This window comes from Ranitomeya imitator, chromosome 2 (assembly GCF_032444005.1).
Source record: "Ranitomeya imitator isolate aRanImi1 chromosome 2, aRanImi1.pri, whole genome shotgun sequence".
Taxonomy (NCBI): domain Eukaryota; kingdom Metazoa; phylum Chordata; class Amphibia; order Anura; family Dendrobatidae; genus Ranitomeya; species Ranitomeya imitator.
The window spans coordinates 172,602,732-172,625,874 of record NC_091283.1 but is presented as its reverse complement, the minus strand read 5'-3'; the positions used below and the strand labels follow the sequence as shown (position 1 = coordinate 172,625,874).

At 44.4% G+C, this 23,143-nt stretch overlaps 1 protein-coding gene across 22 annotated transcripts in view; it reads right to left on the bottom strand.

Annotated features, from left to right (window-relative positions):
- The window catches only part of RALGPS1 (Ral GEF with PH domain and SH3 binding motif 1), a 953,479-nt gene that overhangs the window by 694,480 nt on the left and 235,856 nt on the right, over positions 1–23,143 (bottom strand). For all 22 annotated transcript variants that reach the window (XM_069748007.1, XM_069747990.1, XM_069747991.1 and 19 more), the window contains one exon: positions 22,276–22,326. In XM_069748007.1, the coding sequence (XP_069604108.1) occupies positions 22,276–22,326 (51 nt within the window). The remainder of the gene's footprint in view (positions 1–22,275; positions 22,327–23,143) is intronic.

Here is a 23,143-nt window from a genome sequence, read left to right as displayed (position 1 = left end):
CATTACTGTTTGAACTTAAACTTGACGGGGGAGGGGTTCGGGGAGCATGGAAATATTTATTCCTTCAACGCCTTCCAAAACACAAAAATTATTTAATCTGCCAGCTTTTCTGGCTTTCCTCTGTAATAAAGCAAAAGTCATAAGGAACAGGACTTTTGTACGTAACCCAAGAAGATTTACTACTTCTACGACTTTCTGGATTGACGGATGTTGGATTTGTGTCCTGGCAGAGAGCAGATTACAAATTTGTAACCAATGATAGACGATACACGTTGCTTATTTTGGAAACCTAGCAAAATTACTGTTACAATATTTTCTCCAAAGAGGGGTAATTAGGGAAAGGGACATTAAATGAAAACCGAAAAGAAAGAGGAAGGAGTCAAAATGTCATAAAGCTGTGTTTAGAGAGGACCTTTCCTGGCATGTTTGTGTTAGGAAATACCAGTATTCCCCATGAAGTATACATTTTTGGAAATCTTTTCTTAGAGTTGTCTAAAAAAGTAGCAAATGTGAAGTACATTTTAGGTTTTGATAAGGGTATTAACCCCTTTACCCCCAAGGGTGGTTTGCACGTTAATGACCAGGCCAATTTTTACAATTCTGACCACTGTCCCTTTATGAGGTTATAACTCCGAAACGCTTCAACGGATCTTAGCGATTCTGAGATTGTTTTCTTGTAACATATTGTACTTCATGATAGTGCTAAAATTTCTTCGATATAACTTGCGTTTATTTGTGAAAAAAACGGAAATTTGGCGAAAATTTTGAAAATTTCACAATTTTCCAACTTTGAATTTTTATTCTGTTAAACCAGAGAGTTATGTGACACAATATAGTTAATAAATAACATTTCCCACATGTCTACTTTACATCAGCACAATTTTTGAAACAAACTTTTTTTTTTCAAGGAAGTTATAAGGGTTAAAATTTGACCAGCAATTTCTCATTTTTACAACCAAATTTACAAAACAATTTTTTTTAGGGACCACCTCACATTTGAAGTCATTTTGAAGGGTCTATATGGCAGAAAATACCCAAAAGCGACACCATTCTAAAAACTGCACCCCTCAAGGTGCTCAAAACCACATTCAAGAAGTTTATTAACCCTTCAGGTGATTCACAGCAACAGAAGCAACATGGAAGGAAAAAATTAACATTTTACTTTTTAGTCACAAAAATGATCTTTCAGCAATAATCTTTTTAATTTCCCAAGGGTAAAAAGAGAAAATGGACCTCAAAAGTTGTTGTCCAATTTATCCTGAGTACGCTGATACCCCACATGTGAGGGGGAACCACTTTTTGGGCGCATGGCAGGGCTCAGAAGGAAAGGAGCGCCGTTTGACTTTTTCAAGCTAAATTTGGCTGGAATTGAGATCGGACGCCATGTCGCGTTTGGCGACCCCCTGATGTGCCTAAACAGTGGAAACCCCCCACAAGTGACCCTATTTTGGAAACTAGACCCCCTAAGGAACTTATCTAGATGTGTCATGAGCACTTTTATCCCCCAAGTGCTTCACGAAAGTTTATAACGCCCGGGCGTGAAAAAAAAAATTCCTATTTTTTCCACAAACATGATCGTTTAGTCCCCAATTTTTTATTTTCTCAAGGGTAAAAGGAGAAATTGGACCCCAAAAGTTGTTGTCCAATTTGTCCTGAGTACGCTGATACCCCATATGTGGGGGGGGACCACTGTTTGTGCGCATGGCAGGGCTCAGAAGGAAAGGAGCGCCGTTTGACTTTTTCAAGCTAACTTTGGCTGGAATTGAGATCGGACGCCATGTCGCGTTTGGCGACCCCCTGATGTGCCTAAACAGGGGAAACCCCCCACAAGTGACCCCATTTTGGAAACTAGACCCCCTAAGGAACTTATCTAGATGTGTCATGAGCACTTTTATCCCCCAAGTGCTTCACGAAAGTTTATAACGCCCGGGCGTGAAAAAAAAAATTCCTATTTTTTTCCACAAACATGATCGTTTAGTCCCCAATTTTTTATTTTCTCAAGGGTAAAAGGAGAAATTGGACCCCAAAAGTTGTTGTCCAATTTGTCCTGAGTACGCTGATACCCCATATTTGGGGGGAACCACTGTTTGGGCGCATGGCAGGGCTCAGAAGGAAAGGAGCGCCGTTTGACTTTTTCAAGCTAACTTTGGCTGGAATTGAGATCGGACGCCATGTCGCGTTTGGAGAGCCCATGATGTGCCTAAACAGTGGAAACCCCCCACAAGTGACCCCATTTTGGAAACTAGACCCTCTAAGGAACTTATCTAGTTGTGTGGTGAGAATTTTGAACCCCCACCTGCTTCACTAAAGTATATAATGCCCAGGCGTGAAAATAAAAAATCCTATTTTTTCCTACAAAAATGATATTTTAGTCCCCAATTTTTAATTTTCACAAGGGTACCAGGAGAAATTGGACCCCAAAAGTTGTTGTCCAATTTGTCCTGAGTACGCTGATACCCCATATGTGGGGAGGAACTACTGTTTGGGCACACGTTGGGGCTCGAAAGGGAAGTAGTGACGTTTTGGAATGCAGACTTTGATGGAATGTTCTGCTGGCATCATGTTCCATTTGCAGAGCCCCTGATGTGACTAAACAGTAGAAACCCCCCACAAGTGACCCCATTTTGGAAACTGTACCCCCTAAGGAACTTATCTAGTTGTGTGGTGAGAATTTTGAACCCCCACGTGCTTCACTAAAGTTTATAATGCCCAGGTGTGAAAATAAAAAATCCTATTTTTTCCCACAAAAATGATATTTTAGTCCCCAATTTTTAATTTTCCCAAAGGTAACAGGAGAAATTGGACATCAAAAGTTGTTGTCCAAATTGTCCTGATTACGCTGGTACGCCATATGTGGGAAAAAACTGTTTAGGCACACGTTGGGGCTCGAAAGGGAAGTTGTGACGTTTTGGAATGCAGAAATTGTCTGCGGTCGTCATGTTCCGTTTGCAGAGCCCCTGATGTGCCTAAACAGTAAAAAAAAACCACAAGTGACATCATTTTGGAACCTAGACCCCCCCAAGGAACTTATCTAGATGTGCCCCCTTTTTGGAACTAATGTACGCTTTCTTGTAAAGTAAATTAGTAGTGCATGGAGGTGTGGTACAATCTGAAGCAATCCTTCATACACAGGCCAGGTTTTTCGGGGCAGGTGTCGCATTGATAAATGGTGTCCTTGCGTATTCCCCTTTTGTAACACACTCGGCACCTTTTTTGCGGCTTACCTTTTCTGCCGGTTGGCGGGACCACCCCCGGAAAATGCTGGCCTGGTACGATACGAGCACCTTCAGTTCCGGAAGTACTGGGGCCCTCTCCTTCCGGAGTACCAAATATCAGGGCCTTAACCACTACCTCCTGGAACTGAAGGTACGACGTATCGGTGTGGCGTGCACATCGTAACAGCAGGAAAGCGTTGAGCATTGCCATTTGTACGATGTGGACGGCCAACTTTTTGTACCACACCTTGGCCTTTCTCAAAGCACTGTATGGTTGGAGGAGTTGATCAGAGAGATCAACGCCCCCATGCTTTTGTTGTAGCCCAGTACACAGTCCGGTTTGCAGACCTGTGTAGAGGTACCCCGTACAGTGCTGAGGGCTCTGCCATCACCATGTATGGTGGTCAAGAGAAGGACATCCCTCTTGTCCTTGTACTTGACCACCAGCAGGTGGTCGCTACATTGGGCCTTGCTCTCACCTTTTCTGAGCATCTGCCGAAGTAGCGTCTTTGGGAGGCCTCTCTGATTTTTGCGCACAGTACCGCAGGCTGCGGTACCTCGCGCAGAGAGGGATTTGTAGAGTGGGATGCTGGTATAAAAGTTATCAGTATAGAGGTGATAACCTTTATCCAGCAGTGGGTGCACCAAATCCCACACGATCTTCCCACTCACTCCCAGGACAGGAGGACACTCAGGGGGTTCAATCCTGCTGTCCTTCCCTTCATACACTCTAAACCTGTGGATGTACCCTGAGGCACTCTCACACAGCTTGTAGAGTTTGATTCCGTACCTGGCCCTTTTGTTGGGCAGGTATTGACGGAATCCGAGCCGCCCCTTAAAATGGACCAAGGACTCATCCACGCAGATGTCCCTTTTGGGCACGTACACTTCAGAAAACTTTTTGTTGAAGTGTTCGATGACCGGCCGAACTTTGAACAGACGGTCAAAGTTGGGGTCATCTCGTGCGGGACACTGTGCATTATCGGAATAATGCAGGAATTTATGGATGGCCTCAAAACGTCTCCGAACCATGGCCATTCGGAATACTGGAGTGTTATATAAAACATCTACACTCCAATATTGCCGCATTTCTGGCTTCTTCACGATCCCCATGTGGAGGACCAGGCCCCAAAACTGCATCATTTCAACTGCGTCTACAGGAGACCAGTTGGAAAATGATGTACCGGGGTTTTGCTCCAAAAATTGACGAGCATACAAATTAGTTTGCTCCACCATGAGGTTAATAAAATCCTCAGAGAAAAAGACTTTGAAAAAGTCTGTTTCTGTGAGGCCCGTGGTGTCAAACTTGATTCCTGATTCTGCCACAAAATCAGGAATCAGTGGCTCGTAATTTTCGGGGGGCGAGTTCCATGTGGGTTCCGCAGTGGGGAGCGCTGGTTCAGGAGTGGTGGGGGCTGCCTCATCTTCTGTCCCGGGGCGTCTGCGTGGTGGTTCCGCAGGACCCGAGGAGGAAGAGGAGGAGGAGGAGGAAGAGGATGAAGAATCAGAAAAGTGAAGAAAAGTGGGATCCTCTCCCTCACTATCAGTGTCGGAGGCAAGGAAAGCATATGCCTCCTCCAATGAATAGCGCTGTTGGGACGAACGGGACGAGCGGGACATTTTTGTGTGAATATGGTGATTGGGTGCACTTTATTGATAACTGTATGTGTATGTGTGGGGGGATAGTGATTTGTGCAAACTTATCTGAAAAGAAAATGCTAAAAGGAGAAGAAAAACCTGTAAAAAAAAAAAAAAAAGGCAGGCACAAACTCTGATAAGAGAACTGCGTCACTTATCAAAGTTTGGCGGCTGCGGGATGTGTGTACGGAGGTTGCGCAAAAAGGCTGAAGGGAAAAAAGCGAGCGCGAGAGTTGATCGGTGAACTGCGTCACCAATCAACGCTCGGCGGCTGTTAAATGGGCGCACGGAAGGAGGTGCAAAGGGGGGTAAAAAGAGGGGGAAGGGAGATGGGGGTGGAAGTGGGGATTGGGCAGGGATCAGTGATCAAAACGTACGGTTGTAGTCAGGTGGCGCAAAAGGGGGGTGAAAAAAAAAAAAAGGAAAACGGCAGGCACAAACTCTGATAAGTGAACTGCGTCACTTATCAAACTTTGGCGGCTGCGGAATGTGTGTACGGAGTTGGCGCAACGGGGGTGAGGGAAAAAAAGCGAGCGCGAGCGTTGATCGGTGAACTGCGTCACCAATCAACGTTCGGCGGCTGTTAAATGGGCGCACGGAAGGAGGTGCAAAGGGGGGTAAAAAGAGGGGGAAGGGAGATGGGGGTGGAAGTGGGGATTGGGCAGGGATCAGTGATCAAAACGTACGGTTGTAGTCAGGTGGCGCAAAAGGGGGGTGAAAAAAAAAAAAAGGAAAACGGCAGGCACAAACTCTGATAAGTGAACTGCGTCACTTATCAAACTTTGGCGGCTGCGGAATGTGTGTACGGAGTTGGCGCAACGGGGGCGAGGGAAAAAAAGCGAGCGCGAGCGTTGATCGGTGAACTGCGTCACCAATCAACGCTCGGCGGCTACTAAATGTGCGCACGGAGGCGGCACAAATGGGGGTGGAGGGGGTAAAAAGAGGGGGAAGGGGGGATTGGGGTGGATGAACGGGGATTGGGGTGGATGAACGGGGATTGGGGTGGATGAACGGGGATTGGGGTGGATGAACGGGGATTGGGCAGGGATCAGTGATCAAAACGTACGGTTGTAGTCAGGTGGCGCAAAAGGGGGGTGAAAAAAAAAAAAGGAAAACGGCAGGCACAAACTCTGATAAGTGAACTGCGTCACTTATCAAACTTTGGCGGCTGCGGAATGTGTGTACGGAGTTGGCGCAACGGGGGTGAGGGAAAAAAAGCGAGCGCGAGCGTTGATCGGTGAACTACGTCACCAATCAACGTTCGGCGGCTGTTAAATGGGCGCACGGAAGGAGGTGCAAAGGGGGGTAAAAAGAGGGGGAAGGGAGATGGGGGTGGAAGTGGGGATTGGGCAGGGATCAGTGATCAAAACGTACGGTTGTAGTCAGGTGGCGCAAAAGGGGGGTGAAAAAAAAAAGGAAAACGGCAGGCACAAACTCTGATAAGTGAACTGCGTCACTTATCAAACTTTGGCGGCTGCGGAATGTGTGTACGGAGTTGGCGCAACGGGGGCGAGGGAAAAAAAGCGAGCGCGAGCGTTGATCGGTGAACTGCGTCACCAATCAACGCTCGGCGGCTACTAAATGTGCGCACGGAGGCGGCACAAATGGGGGTGGAGGGGGTAAAAAGAGGGGGAAGGGGGGATTGGGGTGGATGAACGGGGATTGGGGTGGATGAACGGGGATTGGGGTGGATGAACGGGGATTGGGGTGGAGGAACGGGGATTGGGCAGGGATCAGGGATAAAACTTACGTTTAGCTGTCTTCTTTCTTTAGCAGGGATTGTGGTGCTACAGGCTGCTGTGGCACCACAATACCCAGCACGGCAGGGAGATCCAGGCACAAAATCCAGCAGGGAGATCCAGCAGTATGACCGCTCTGTAGGAATCCTCAGCTAGAATGAGGACCCTGCAGAGCGGTCATACACAGGTCAGGCAGGTGACACAGACAGGTCACAGAGCGGTCATGCTGCTGCTGTGACCTGTCATTGGTGGGATCGACCATAACATCGATCCCACCAATCAGAGCTTTCCTGGTGACCTGGCTGTGACCTGCCTAGGATCGGATCTGTTCGCGCCATCCTAGGCAGGTCACAGCCAGGTCACCTGCAGGGCACAGAGCGGTCACAGCGTGATCGCCGCTGCGCCCTGTGATTGGCGCGATCGACGATGACATCGATCGCGCCAATCGGCTCCTGCAGGCCCTGCTGGGCCTGCACTGTGTCCTATCCTAGGATCGGTGCTATTAGAGCACCGATCCACGCAGGTTCCGGCAGGGCACAGCGCGGTAATACCGCGCGGTGCCCTGCGATTGGCGCGATCGATGCGATCGGCGATCGCGCCAATCCGGGGTGTTCTTGCCGGTGCCTGGCGTTGCCAGGCACCGGACCTAGGATCGAGTACATCGGTACTCGATCCTAGCCTGTCACCTCATTGTTTCAGCCGCTCCGATTGGCTGAAACAATGAGAATGGCTGTGATTGGCTGTTCAGAATTGAACAGCCAATCACAGCGATCGAGAGGGTGGGTGGGCGGCGACAATGCCCTGGATGCCGAGGCCATCTCCCCCCAGGTGAGATGGCGTCGGAATTTTAATGCGATCACCGCGACTTAAGTCGCGGTATCGCATTAAAGGGCAGGACGTACTATCCCGTCAAGGGTCAGATAGGCCCAGGGCACCTCGTCCAAGGTCACAGAGGGGTTAAAAACCTGCACTCATGGAAATAGTGGTATTCCTATTTAAGCGCCTGTCCCTCCCCCCCCCCCCAATAAAAATTACACCTTGTTTTTGTAATAATCCAATGTTCTGGTCATGAGAAATCAAGTGTAGAAATCATATGCAGATCAATCTGTTGGTGCACTGGAGGCGTATCCCCCAGTGCACTTTCAGCCTGATTTGCATATAGCTTCTCTGTTACACTTCTCAAGACTATGGCCACGTTTACATGTTCAGTATTTGATCAGTATTTTACATCAGCATTAGTATGCCAAAACCAGGAGCAAAAACAATCAGAGGAAAAGTATCATAGAAACACGTCACCACTTCTGCATTTATCACCCACTCCTGGTTTTGGCTTACAAATACTGATGTAAATACTGAACATGTGAAAGTGGCCTAAAGGGGAATAGAGCGGCAACAACATCCATGGTAGCAAAAACTACTTATTTATTAATTCATCACATAATACAGAGAGACAGCAACGTTTCAACCTTATAAAAACAGATCGCTTTTATCAAGCCTTATTATCCATTTTGTAAAGTTGAAACATTGCTGTCTCCCTGTATTATGTGATGTATTAATAAAGAAAAATAGACTTTGCTACCGTGGATGCTTTTGTCGCTTATTTCACCTTTGGACATTATTGAAGACTGGGATCATCCTCTTTTTAGCATACTTGCAACTGCTAACATAGATAGCAATTTATGAGGTGAGGTGCAGCCCTAAATCAGGGCTGTGGAGTCAGTAAGCCAAACTCTCAACTCTGATTCCTCAATTTCCCCAACTTCTGACTCCACAGTACTGCCTCACTACTGAGCGTGCACATAAAGGTCAGCACAGTTTCATCTCAACTAAACGCCCAGATGCTTAGATCAGGACTAGAACAGACATTTATAGGACATTTCATAACTTTCCCAAATCCTTATGAAAAAATATACAGCACATTCTGCACTGAACCCAATTTATTCTATACTAGATGGTGGCCCGATTCTAACACATCGGGTATTCTAGAATATGTATTTATGTATGTATATAGCAGCCACATAGTATATAGCACAGGCCACGTAGTATATAGGAGCCATGTAGTATATAGCAGACAAATACTACGTGGCCTGTGCTATATACTATGTGGCTGCTATATACATACATATTGTAGAATACCCGATGCGTTAATGCAGGCCACGCAATATATAACAGTGGCCACACAGTATATAACACAGCCACGTACTATAGAACACAGCCCACGCAGTATATAGCAGCCACGCAGTATATAACACAGGCGACGTAGTATATAACACAGGCCATGCAGTATATAACACTGTCCATGTAATATATAGCACAGCCCACGCAGTATATAGCAGTCACGTAGTATATAACACTGCCCACGCAGTATATAGCAGCCACGTAGTATATAACACTGCCCATGTAGTATATAGCAGTGGCCACGTAGTATATAGCACGCAGTATAGAACACTGCCCACGTAGTATATTGCACAGTCACGAAGTATAAAACACTGCCCACGTAGTATATAGCACAGCCACGTAGTATATAACACTGCCCACGTAGTATATAGCACAGCCACGTAGTATAAAACACTGCCCACGTAGTATATAACACTGCCCACATAGTATAAAACACTGCCTATGTAGTATATAGCAGCCACGCGGTATCTAACACAGCCCACGTAGTATACAGCAGTGTGGGCACCATATCCCTGTTAAAAAAAATTAAAATAAAAAATAGTTATATACTCACCACTGGGATCCAGCGAAGCTCCGGCGATACGCGCACAGCTGCCGCCATCTTCCGTTCACAGGATGCATTGCGAAATTACCCAGATGACTTAGCGGTCTCGCGAGACCGCTAAGTCTTCTGGGTAATTTCGCAATGCATCGCCGGGAACGGAAAATGGCGACAGGCGCGCGCGGCTCGGCGGACTACGGAGGGTGAGAATAGCAGGTTTTTTGTTTTTTATTATTTTTAACATTACATTTTTTTACTATTGATGCCGCATAGGCAGCATCAATAGTAAAAAGATGGGGACGCACAGGGTTAATAGCAGCGGTTACGGAGCGCGTTACCCGCAGCATAACGCGGTCCGTTACCGCCGGCATGAACCCTGTGTGAGCGGTGACTGGAGGGGAGTATGCGGGCGCCAGGCACTGACTGCGGGGAGTAAGGAGTGACCATTTTCTTCCGGACTGTGTCCGTCCCTGATTGGTCGTGGCTGTTTTGCCGCGACCAATCAGCGACTTGGATTTCCATGACAGACACAGGCCGCGACCAATGAATATCCGTGACAGACAGACAGAAGGACAGACGGAAGTGACCCTTAGACAATTATATAGCAGATATTAGCAGTCGGTTGATTTCTTACCGGCTCAACCAAAAATGGACACTGACTCCACAGCCGTGCCCTAAATTTGCTCTTTTTCTACAGTCATCAAGACTGGCACGTTTGATCTCTTAGAAAAAAAACATTTTATATTGGGGGACAGGAACTCATACCACTTCCTCCAAAGTATTTAAGCAGTCACTAATATTATACTATATTATTAATATACTACCCCACTTCTGTCAAATCTTTTCTAAATACCTTTTTAATCTTTTTATCATAATTAAGGCATAATCAGAGACTTTTTATTAAATATATAATCTTCAACGCAGATCACTAAAAAAAGTATAGTGGATTAAAAAAAAAAGGCTCACTACGATAGTAATAATTTGCCACTAAAATATGAAATGCCCCAATGTAATGATTTTCTTCATCGAGCACACATCACAGACCTTTGTATACATAGACACTTTGTACATGTTAGCTTTTCTGCTTACTATGAGAACCTTTGCGCTGCCATACAAGGTGTTTTTCTGCCGTTAACCTTGCCCTACTTTTAAGATCACCTTTGTGCCCACTGCAGAAGGGAAGCGAGACTTCATTTTATACAAGAACTAACATACGCTTCAGCAATTTTTTATTAAAACCATTTGGTTACGAGCTTTAATAAAGTGCTTCTCATAAACCTGTCAAGAGAAGATTTCTCTCATATACCTACAAATCCTTTGCTGGGCAAATTCCTGTGCGGTTTGTCTACAAGTAATTGTTACAGTCTTAGGTAAAATACAATGGGTTTAATAATACACATTTATTAAGTGAGCGAAATATATGACCATGTGTATATTCCTCCTACTATCACTTCTGCGAACAGTGAGAAGCAGCAATCCACCCGAAGAGACTTGTAAATCCTAGTCTATCATATACACTACAAGAATTTCCAATAGTTACCAGGAAAACCATTATGGGAGGTCGGTCAGTAAGCAAAGCTACAATTGGAAAATCCCATGTGTATATATTGGGCAGTAATTTGAATAAACATTAAAGTTAAAATTGTGGGTAAATTTGAGGCCTCAAAATTAGGGGTAGCTCCAACATACTGAACTAGCACACGAAATCATTCTAGTTTTCAGTGCCTACTACTGAGATAATAGGGCTTTTAAAATAGGCCTTAAGGGGATTGCCCTTGACTAAGATACTGATGGGAAAGGTCATCAATATTAAGTCAATGGGGTCAGACAACTTGCACCCAAACAAATCATCTGTTTGTAACACAGCTCTGCATGTGGAGCTGGTTCTTGGGTAGATCAGCTCAGTTCCCATATATTTTAGTGTATGAACATCAAACAGCTGATGGGTGGGAGTGACCCCCACTTACTCAACATTGATGACTGATCCTAATGATAAGTTAGGAGTAGAAAAAGGATCCAGCTCTCCCTCACATAGTTCCACTGCAGTCCGGAACACAGACAGCGTCTCTGTCAAGATGCGATGAAGCCAAAACAAGAGAGAAATCCAGGTTCACAAATGTGCAGTCTTCTTTATTGATAGGCAAGTATACATCGGATGACAAAGATTAAAATTTCACGCTGATAACATGGCTATAATATCTACAAGTTTCATGTGCTCACATCATTTCTAGTAATGGTCATGACTAAGGATGCCATGAACACTTGAAAAGCGTAGATTTTATAACCATGTTATCAGCATTATATTTTAATCTTTGTCATTTGATGTATACTTTTCAATAAAGAAGACTGCTTGTTTGTGAAGCTGGATTTCTTTCTCTCTCTTGAGAAGTCATCAGTACATGCCGTATTTTTTGGACCATAAGACGCACTTTTTTCCCTCAAAATTTGGAAGGAAAGTGTGGGTGCGTCTTCTGGTCCGGATGTAACATGTGGGGAGGGGGTGGCAGCAGCCAGTGGGATCCACTGTGATCCCACTCACAGGAGGCAGAAAAATGTTCCCACTGCAGCCAGTGCTGGGGAAACCATGTGATCCCAATGATTAAAGTGCAGTGAATATTCATTAGCCGCTTCCCCGCCCACCTGTCAGCTGAGCAGTGAGTGGGGAGCAGCCATTGAATAGTCCTTCACTTAAGCAGAGACACACATGCAGCAGCTGGGGAGATCTGTGAGTCTGGTGGAGGAGGGGGCAGCAGTAGGGGGCCAGAGGAGACAAGATCACCGCATACTTGACAGGCTGTGCTGGATGCTGAGGCGTAAGGACCTGTGTGATGTCATGAAGAGGGCGGGCTTAACCTACTGATGTCAATTACAAACAGTGATATATTTAATGTGTTTATTTCTGTTAATGTTGATGATTATGGCTTACAGTGAATGAAAACCCAAAAGTCATTATCTCAGTAAATTAGAATAATTAACAAAAGCAGACTGCAAAGGCTTCCTAAAGGTCTCGTCACATTTAGCGACGCTGCAGCGATCTAGACAGCGATGCCGATCGCTGCAGCGTCGCTGTGTGGTCGCTGGAGAGCTGTCACACAGACAGCTCTCCAGCGACCAGCGATGCCGAAGTCCCCGGGTAACCAGGGTAAACATCGGGTTACTAAGCGCAGGGCTGCGCTTAGTAACCCGATGTTTACCCTGGTTACCAGTGTAAATGTAAAAAAAAAAAAAACACTACATACTTACATTCCGGTGTCTGTCCCCCGGCGTTCTGCTTCCCTGCGTTCTGCTTCCCTGCACTGTGTAAGCGCCAGCCGTAAAGCAGAGCACTGTGCTTTACGTCCAGCCGGCGCTCAGTCAGTGCAGGGAAGCAGAACGCAGGGAAGCCGAACGCCGGGTGACAGACACCGGAATGTAAGTATGTAGTGTTTGTTTTTTTTTACATTTACACTGGTAACCAGGGTAAACATCGGGTTACTAAGCGCGGCCCTGCGCTTTGTAACCCGATGCTTACCCTGGTTACCAGTGAAGACATCGCTGAATCGGCATCACATACGCTGATTCAGCGATGTCTGCGGGAGATCCAGCGACGAAATAAAGTTCTGGCCTTTCTGCTCCGGCCAACGATGTCACAGCAGGATCCAGATCGCTGCTGCGTGTCAAACACAACGATATCGCTATCCAGGATGCTGCAACGTCACGGATCGCTAGCGATATCGTTGTTAAGCTGTTCAGTGTGAAGGTTACCTTAAGTGTTTAAAAAGGTCCCTTAGTCTGTTTCAGTAGGCTCCACAATCATGGGGAAGACTGCTGACTTGACAGATGTCCAGATGGCAGTCATTGACACACTCTACAAGGAGGGTAAGCCACAAAAGGTCATTGCTAAAGAAGCTGGCTGGTCACAGAGTGCTGTATCCAAGCATATTAATGGAAAATTGAGTGGAAGGAAGAAGTGTGGTAGAAAAAGGCGCACAAGCAACCAGGATAACCACAGCTTTGAAAGGATTGTTATGAAAAGGCCATTCAAAAATTTGGGCAAGATTCACAAGGAGTGGACTGCTGCTGGAGTCATTGATTCAAGAGCCACCACACACAGGACATGGGCTACAAGTGTCACATTCCTAGTGTCAAGCCACTCATGACCAATAGACAACGCCAGAAGTGTCTTACCTGGGTCAAGGAGAAGAAGAACTTGGCTGTTGCTCAGTGGTCCAAGGTGTTTTTCAGATGAAAAGTAAATTTTGCATTTCATTTGGAAATCAAGGAGAGTCTGGAGGAAGAGTGGAGAGACCACAATCCAAGCTTCTTGAGGTCTAGTGTGAAGTTACCAAAATCAGTGATGATTTGGGGAGCCATGTTATCTGCTGGTGTAGGTCCACTGTGTTTTATCAAGATCAAAGTCAGCGCAGCCGTCTACCAAGAAATTTTAGAGCACTTTATGCTTCCCTCTGCCGACAAGCTTTTTCGAGACGGAGATTCAATTCTCCAGCAGGACTTGGCACCTGTTCACACTGCCAAAAGTACTAATACCTGGTTTACAAACAACAGTATCACTGTGCTTGATTGGCCAGCAAACTCTCTGTCCATAAAGCAATAGAGAATCTATGGGGTATTGTCAAGAGGAAGATGAGAGACACCAGACCCAACAATGCAGACTAGCTGAAGGCAGCTATCAAAGCAACCCGGGCTTCCGTAACACCTTCGCAGAGCAACAGGCTGATCGCCTCCATGTCATGCAGAACCGATGCAGTAACTGAAGCAAAAGGAGCCACGACCAAGTATTGAGTGCATTTCATGAACATACATTTCAGTAGGCCAACATTTTGGGTTTAAAATCATTTTTTCATGCTGGTGTTATAAAGTATTCGTTTTTACTGAGATAATGACTTTTGGGTTTTCATTGGCTGTAAGCCAACGTTAACAAAATTAAACAACCGAAAAAGATTACTCTGTTTGTAATGACTATATAATATATTAGTTTCACATTTTTATTGAAGACATGAAATAAATTAACTTTTTGATGATATTCTAATTTAGTGAGAACTTGTATATAGGTATATTCGGCAGGGTCACAAAATAACATATCTCACAACTTTGCAGCCCTAACAAAGCAATTTTCTTCCTATTGAAGCTTCTAGATTTCCCTTTCACTGCACCCATAAACTATGCTGCCAAGAAAAGTGTCCCCCAGAAACAAAGTATAAACCCTCACACAGCCCTCCATACAGTATAATGGCCCCCACATCACTCTACACAGTAAGATGGCCGAAACACAACCCTCCACACTATATAATGGCCTCCACTAGGCCTCCAAACAGTATAATGGCCCCAACACAATCCTCCACAGTGTATAATGGCCCCAATTAGCACTCCAAACCGAAAAATAGCCCCTACAAAGCTCTCCACACAGCATAATGGTCCCCACACACACTGAATAATTGCTTGCATTCAGTGTAATGGCCCCCAAATAGCCCTGCTAACAGTACAATGTGCTCCACATTTTACTTAAAATACATAGTTCTCTATATAGTTTAATGGCCCCCACATAGCCTTCCAATGGTATAATGGGCCCACACAGTCCTCAATTCAGTATAATAGGCCCCACATTGCCTTCCATATAGTATAATGGCACTGATTATCTTCATATAATGGCCCCCACAGCCTTCATATAATAGGCCCCGAGTAGGTCTTTATACAATATAATATAATAGGCCCCACATTGCCTTCCATACAGTATAATGAGCCCCATATAATCATCCATACAGCATAATGAGCCCAACATTGCCTTTTACACAATATAATGGGCCTTAAATAGCCGACCATCTATTTATATAATTACCTTGAATTGTCTGTCATCCACTTCCGACTGGACGTCCTCGAATCCCACAATCCACCACGCCGCATCGGAAGTACGCTGACCACCATATTGGAATACCCAAGTGATGGGTATTCCAATATGGCACCGGAAGAAAGGAGGAAGAAAGAGGACACTGCTGGGCATCAGGTAACGCGCCAACTGTGGAGCCCGGGCAGCCTGGTCGGGGCGGTGAACGGGGCGCCAGGCACTGCCGACCACCTGCTGCAGGGGGTCTCAACTGCTGTGTGGTGTGCTGTAGGCCCCTCTGTGCGATGCTGCTGGGCATCAGGTAACGTGCCAACTGTGGAGCCCGGGCAGCCTGGCGGTCGGGGCGGTGGACAGGGCGCCGGGCACTGCTGACCACCTGATGCAGGGGGTCTCATCTGCTGTGCGGTGTGCTGCAGGCCCCTCTATGCACAAAGGCAGAAGGCAAAAATAATGCAGGAAGCGGGGAAATAATGCAGGAAGCGGGATCATGATGCAGAAAGCGGGCATATAATGCAGAAAGCGGGCACATGGACGAGAGATTCTCAGTGCTGCAAAGCCTGCCCCCATCGGGGTGGCGCCACCTTCCCGATGCAACATCTAGTACAGTATAAGCCCCACATAACCCTCCATACAGTATAATGGGCCCTACATTGCCTTTCATACGTTATAATTGGCCCAACATTGTCTTTTATACAGTATAATGGGGCCCACATAGTCTTCCATACAGTATAATGGACTCCACATTGTCTTCCATATAGTATAATGTACCCCCATAGCACTGCCATCAGTATAATGGCCCTAAAATGTTCTCAATAATTAAACAAAAAAAGAAAAAACTCAAATACTCACCTCTCCTCACTCCCCCGCTACTCCAGTCTCGGCAGAGAGCGTTCTCAAGCTTGTCACTGCTCGGGATAGAGGGCATAAAGTACTGACATCATCGCACCCGCTGTGCTGAGACATCAGAGCGCAGGCGCAAAGGGAGAATGATGGAGGAGACAGCGGGTGACCCCTCTTCCAACATTACTTTCAACTGTATCAGTATCCTGGATGCCGATACAGTTGAAAAGGGCAATGCCGGGTGGAGGGGGCCTGGTACCAGCGCTGGCTCCGGGTCCCCCAGACTCCCGGGGACCCAATAGTGGCCTAAAGTTTGGAGCCATTGGCAATACTCCACTGGCACAAGCATATGGTGCATCTAGAAATTCACAAAACCGAGATGAGGATCTGTGCTCAGTGTATAGGGCGAAGTACACCCATCACTTTTTTGATGCCTGTTTGAAGTAGTATATGGCAAAAAAAACTCCTGTCAAATATGATAAATAGAGGGCCATGATGGATATCATGCAGTGGCATGTGCCACCCATAGGCTCAAACAATTAAAAAAAATAATAATAATAAAACATACTGCATTTTACTGGAAATCCTATGTAGTGTAGTCTTCTATACTATTCCATACCTTTCTGATTTGTGGTTTACTGGACAGTAGAGTTGAGCATAAAGATTTGCAGTACCATGGTCCAGGCACCACATCAGTAGTCCATGGCTGCCAGACCAGAGTGTCTCCTGATTACTAGGCCACTGCGACATCATGCGCTGCAACAATAAAGGTACCATCACACTCAGCGACGCTGCAGCGATCTAGACAACGATCCGACCTAAACTAGATCGCTGGAGCGTCGCTGTTTAGGTCGCTGTAGAGACGTCAAACACAGCAACTCCAGAACGATGCAGGAGTGATCCAGTGACGTAACGGCGACTCACTTATCGTTCTCGCTCCATATAAAAACGTTGCTGGCGTCGTTGCGTTTGATGTCAAACATGACGATACACGCCGATCTAGCGACCAAATAAAGTTCCGGACTTTTAGCTCCGACCAGCGATATAACAGCGGGATCCAGATCGCTGCTGCGTGTCAAACACAACGAGATCGCTATCCAGGACGCTGCAACGTCACAGATTGTTGTCGTTCTCGTTGCAAAGTTGCTGAGTGTGACGGTACCTTTAGGCTAGGCCTACTATTCAGAAAAGGTGACAGAGATGTTAGCAGGTAGGAATAGATTCACAGGATTGCTCAATTCTGCTCACCAAGATGAAATAATGGAGCCCTATGAAAAAGCTTAGTACATACTTCAAGAGCTTTATCAGCGAAAGAATAGAATAAAACACGATGCTAACCTTTCTTTTCATAAGTCTAATAAAAATACATTTCCCCTCACAACATAGTAGGGAACTGACAACCTCAATGTGAACACTTTTTGGATGGAGGAAATGGTTGTTGCAATTTCCAATGAGTATCTACCCAATGCGTCGAAACATTAACTCTTATTTTTTGGTAGACAGATGTAGAAGGGAAATAGAAGTTTAATGTAGGCAAACCACGGTTTATGGAATGAATATGTACCCCTGCATTATAGGTACTTGTCCCATTTGTTTCCCAATGTAAAGACTTTATTTACCACAAACAATATGCAATCAAACAAGGGAGAGGTTAACGAGCCTGTACTGAAAAATTTGGAGAAATATCCAGGCATGTACTTTTTTAATGTTTGCACCCTTCCTTTAGCTTTCCAAAAGTTTCAACATTCCTTAGTTGACATTACTTTTCTGTTTTCTTATGGATTTCATTAGTCGTGAGCAGACCTTTACCCGCACTTCTTAACTTCTGACATTCTTTTTGACGAAAGAAAACTTTTCCAGTCCAAAAACGTATGACCGCATGTCAGCGCTCATTACATGTCACATTTCCCTGTATTGTAATAATGACATACACCACAAGGCAAGAGCTAATGGAGAACCATGGTGACGGAGGTGATAACAGCTGTGTGTGCTCATGTGGAATTGTTTTCAATCAGTAACAGGATTGTGTAGAGCTGCAAACAATCATCCTGGAGCAGGGAGCCTGGACAGGGTTAAAAGGTCTGAAGGTAAAATTACTGACTTGTTATATTCATCACTATTTTGGGGCAGCCATAGGCCAGTGTTAGCCAATATCCAAATCTTTGCTCAGTCTGCTTGATTTCCTTCTACCCCTTTTCCTGACCGCTCACAGCCTTGAAATACCACTGATCAAACACCCAGTGTGTGCCAGCACTAGTATCTTATACCACATATTACGATTACGAAGACGTCAATGGTTTCCAAGAATATCTGTCTCTTACATTAGGAATTTATGTAGTTTCTCCTAAAAAATATCTTTAAATTAAATTAGGAACAATTTATAATCACACAGGACTTGGTTTCAATTCTTCCCAACAATGCATCATTCATAATTCACAGACCTACATTAAATGCATTTTTACAGGCCAGGAATAGAGAAAATATTTCAGCAGTAAATAGAAGAACTTCTTTCTTTTATCAAGATATTAAAGGGCATCTGTCACTCGATTCATGCCAATATCATACAATTGTAGCCAGGGACGTATTCTAAAGAGCAGATTGGAGACCATAGCCAAAAACAAGACTAGTTCAATGATTCCCCCCCACCCCCCCACCCCCCCACTGCTCCAAGTGATTGACAGGTCAGTCAACCACTTGAAGCGGCACCAGGATCTTCAAATGCCAGACCGGTTTATGGAAAAATATACTTAGCTGCAATTGTGAGGCAGGCTGATTCATGCCGACTGTAATTCGGGATACATAAATCAAATGGCAGATTCCCTTTCAAAGGGTGATGTACTATCCGGACAACACCTTTTTAAATTAAGCAGTCGCATATGTAAAATAAAAATACGGTAACAGAAACTCACCTCCCACAGAGACAGCTGGCAGCGATATCGGGGAGTTTACAAGGCATTGTTATGCCATGTGAGACTAGCAGCCTATCAGTGGCTGACCAACATTTGTCCAAGAGAAAACAAGAGTGTAGGAGTCCAATAGCGGCCGCTGATTTACTGCAGGGCTTGTGTGGCATAACAGTGTCATACGAGTAGAGGAAGATCGGCATCTATATAGCAGAAATTCCTTTTTTTACCTCTTGCACAATAGGATCCGGACAGACCTTAGTTTTCGTAAAATAGAGGTAAATGGCAACTGGATAAACATCCTGATTTAAAGGGATATGTCTCAGCAGGTCTATGCGGTCCTACCCCTTCCATAAAGGCACCATGCCACAGATTAGGTGTAGAGTCAGCTTACTGTATAAGTACAACATTTTCACTTCCAAACTTGGCAGGGACCACAGCTGTGGGCTAAAGTAGTGGGAGCTCGGACTAGTAACATTACTATTACTACTAGCTTTTTTGGCAAAAGATGCCTGTAACCTCTTCAATCTGCAGTCAATTTTCATTTTTTGCACTTCTGTTATTACTTTCTCCACTTCTTGCAGGAGCCATTTTTAATTTTCCATCAATATCAACCATACAATGGCTTGGCTTTTGCGGGACAACTGTTAAGGTACCGTCACATTAAGCGACGCTGCAGCGATATAGACAACGAGCCGATCGCTGCAGCGTCGCTGTTTAGGTCGCTAGGAGACGTCAAACACGGCAACAGCTGAAGGATGCAGGAGCGATCCAGTGACGTACTTATCGTTCTCGCTGGTTGTTCGCTCCACAGAAAACCATTGCAGGCATCATTGCTTTTGCTGTCAAACATGACGAATCACGCCGACCTGACAACCAAATAAAGTTCCGGCTACGACCAGCGATGTCACAGCAGGATCCTGATCGCTGCTGCGTGTCAAACACAATGAGATCGCTATCCAGGATGCTGCAACGTCACGGATCGCTGTCATTCTCGTTGGAAAGTTGCTCAGTGTGAAGGTACCTTTAGTTTTGAAGATCAGACTTCACTTTACCATTTAATGTACTGAAAAATGGGGAAAAAATCCAACTGTGAAGAAATGGTGAAAAACCTGCAATTGTTTTTTCGGTTTTGTTTATCTGGCAATTATTGTGCAGTAAAAATGATCTCTAGGTCAGTATAATTATAGTGATGCTAAATTTCTATAAACTATTTTTTTTTTTTATTTAAGTGGTGAAAAAAATAAGTTTAAATTAAAACAAATTACATTTAAAAAAAAATGGTCTTTTATTTTTATGACAATTGACCTTTGTGAGAGCTTGTGTTGTATAGGGCAAGCTGTCCTTTTTATTGCTACACATGACATTTTTTTTGTGAGCTTTTACTGCATTTTTTGTGAGGCGAGTTGCCTACAATTCCAGTGTTTTATTCCGCTTTTTTTTTTTTTCCTTTACAGTGTTTACTGTATCAGATAAATGATTTTATATCTTGACATAACAGATTTCTGCAAATACAGCCATACAAAATATGTTTTTTTTTTCTTTTTTATCGTTAAAAGATAGAAAGGGGTGATTCTAATTTTGATGGTTTTTTTTTTAGGTCCTCAGGAACACAAACATGGAGCCACATGGGACCCCGGTCTGCCATGGCAACCTGTTAGAGGCCCCTAATCATGTCGTGGGGAGTGAGTGATGGCGTCTCAACAGGCGCACAGGCAGGACCGTGCGTGACTTAAATGTTGATATCAGAGATTGACAGCAGCATTTAAAGAGTTAAAGAGCTGCTGTCAGAGCATCTGTTGGGTAAGTTCAAGATCAGTTTTTGAGCATTTTCTATACAACCGTATCTAGTAAAATGTGGTGTGAACAGGTCTTGAATTAATCACTAACAAAAAAATGAGCAAACAAAAATATGATGAACTCAATGGGCTATAGACCACAATCCAAAGTAGCCACTGTACATCATGATAGGTACGCTGACTTACTGAGACAACAATATGATCCTTGCTGGAGAGAAAAATACACCGAACATGCATTATAATAAATATTAAATGTTAACAATTCCAATTTATTAACACCAAAAGATTAATCCCATATACGACAACTTATTTATCTGATCTTTTTTTCATCACCACACGGCACTCAGCGAAATCTATGGACCAGTGCCACAAACCTCTACGTATACTTTAATCAACTCTGCAATGCACATTACAATTTAGTGTAAGGGAATCATTTTTTTTTAAAAAGATAAACTCACATGGATCTTTCCTATTCTCGATTAAAAAAAAAAAGAGGAAAAAAAATATGTGTCCACTAATCCATAGTCTTCAATTTCACTTAATGTTTAATGCGGTTTTAATCAGAGCAGTTTTTGTTCCAGTCAATTTAACCGTAAATGTAGCAGATTTAATGGTGGGTTTACTCCTAGCTCTAAAGTTCCATGTTTAATAAAAATCAAGGAAACCGATACCCTGCTGTCCGTCATGTAATGCGCTGGTCCCTCCATGACATAAGATAGTTTGGCACAGTTTAGTCACGGGGGCCCTTCTTTTTCTTTATGCACCTCAGGGTAACATCACTTTATACATCTTTACAGTCCATGTAGTGAAACACAGATGCTGGAATATTTTCCTCTGTTTTTTTCCGTCTTTTTTTTTGCATGTACGGTAAGTTGGGGTGCGCACGGAAAAAAACGCAGCACTTTAGATTCCTAATATCTCAGTCACACACTGCATTTTTTTGGCGTTTTTTGATCTGCATTGTGTAGTTAAAAAAATAGTAGCATGTCAATTGTCTCAGCTTTTTTACTTCATCTTATTTCTCACTGACATAAACGAGTATCTTTAAAGCTACAAGAAAAGTGCTGTGTGAGAACATACAGCAAATATAGACCTAACACTTGTGTCTTCAGCCAAGACTGCCCAAGTGGCATATCAGGGTCACTATAATGCCAGAGTCTTGAAGAACAGTCCTTGTGGACTATACAAGAAACTAGGTTGCACTACTAATATATAGCACAAGCTCAAAGAGGTCATTTATCTTTAAAATGGTTGGGACACAATGGTTACATAATTCTGGATACAAATACTGAAAAATCACATCTGTCAACCTCATACACATTAGACCGTTTACCCATCTGACTAAAGTGGTTGGGTTTGGCTGACTCTGATCTACTGTGTGCTGCTGGTTTAGATGGAATAATACCAGCAGTTCTGCAGTATTTTACTTATAGCATGGGTTACTCTTCCACACAGCATTGCTGCATCTTCCTTGTGTGCTTTGTATTCTCTCCAGGACTTCATGCTAAAAATATGTTAATTTTACACTTAATAATGATATCATCTAATCCCAGTGCCAGACACTAGAGAGCGGGGCTTACCTCTGGCAGGATTGCTTTGAATACTGGAGCATCCATCAAGGTGATCTGGCTCTAGATTAAAACAAAGAAGGCAAGTGACTAACAGGAAAGCAATAATGATAGACAATGGCTAAACTTTATTACAAGAAATAACCTATTGGGGTTAATTGTTGTTCTTTTAAGATTATAAAACAGATATGTGGCTCAGCCTACGAATTAACGTTTCTTTAGGCCTCTTGTGAAAGTTTTGCACAACATGGGCAGCGGATGCAGTTTTTCAACGCATCCGCTGCCCATTCTGAAGTCCGGGGATGAGGGGGCAGAGTTTCGGCCGCGCATGCGTGGTCGAAAATGGCGGACGCGACGTACAAAAAAAGTTACAATGACCTTTTTTTGTGACAACGGTCCACCAAAACACGACGGATCCGTCGTACGACGGACGCAACATGTGGCAATCAGTCGCTAATACAAGTTTATGGGCAAAAAACGCATCCTGCGAGCACATTTGCAGGATCCGTCTTTTGCCCAAAATGACGGATTGTGACGGACTGCAAAAAACGGAAGTGTGAAAGAGGCCTTAGAGGCAGCTGTCTGAGAGCACAAGGTAAAGGGGTTGTCCAGAATTAGAAAAACATGGCTGCTTTCTTACAAAAACAGGGCCACACCAGTCTACACATTGTGTCTGGTTTTGAAATTCAGCCCACTTAAAGTGAATAGTGTAGAGCTGGGATACTACACACGACCTGTAGACAGGGGTCATGATTTTTTTGGGGGGAGAAAGCAGCCATCTTTTTCTAATTCTGAAAAATCCTTCTAAGGAAACACAGTCTGTCCATATAGCTCTATTTCCCAAGATCAACCATGAAAATTACAAACAGGATGCTGTGCA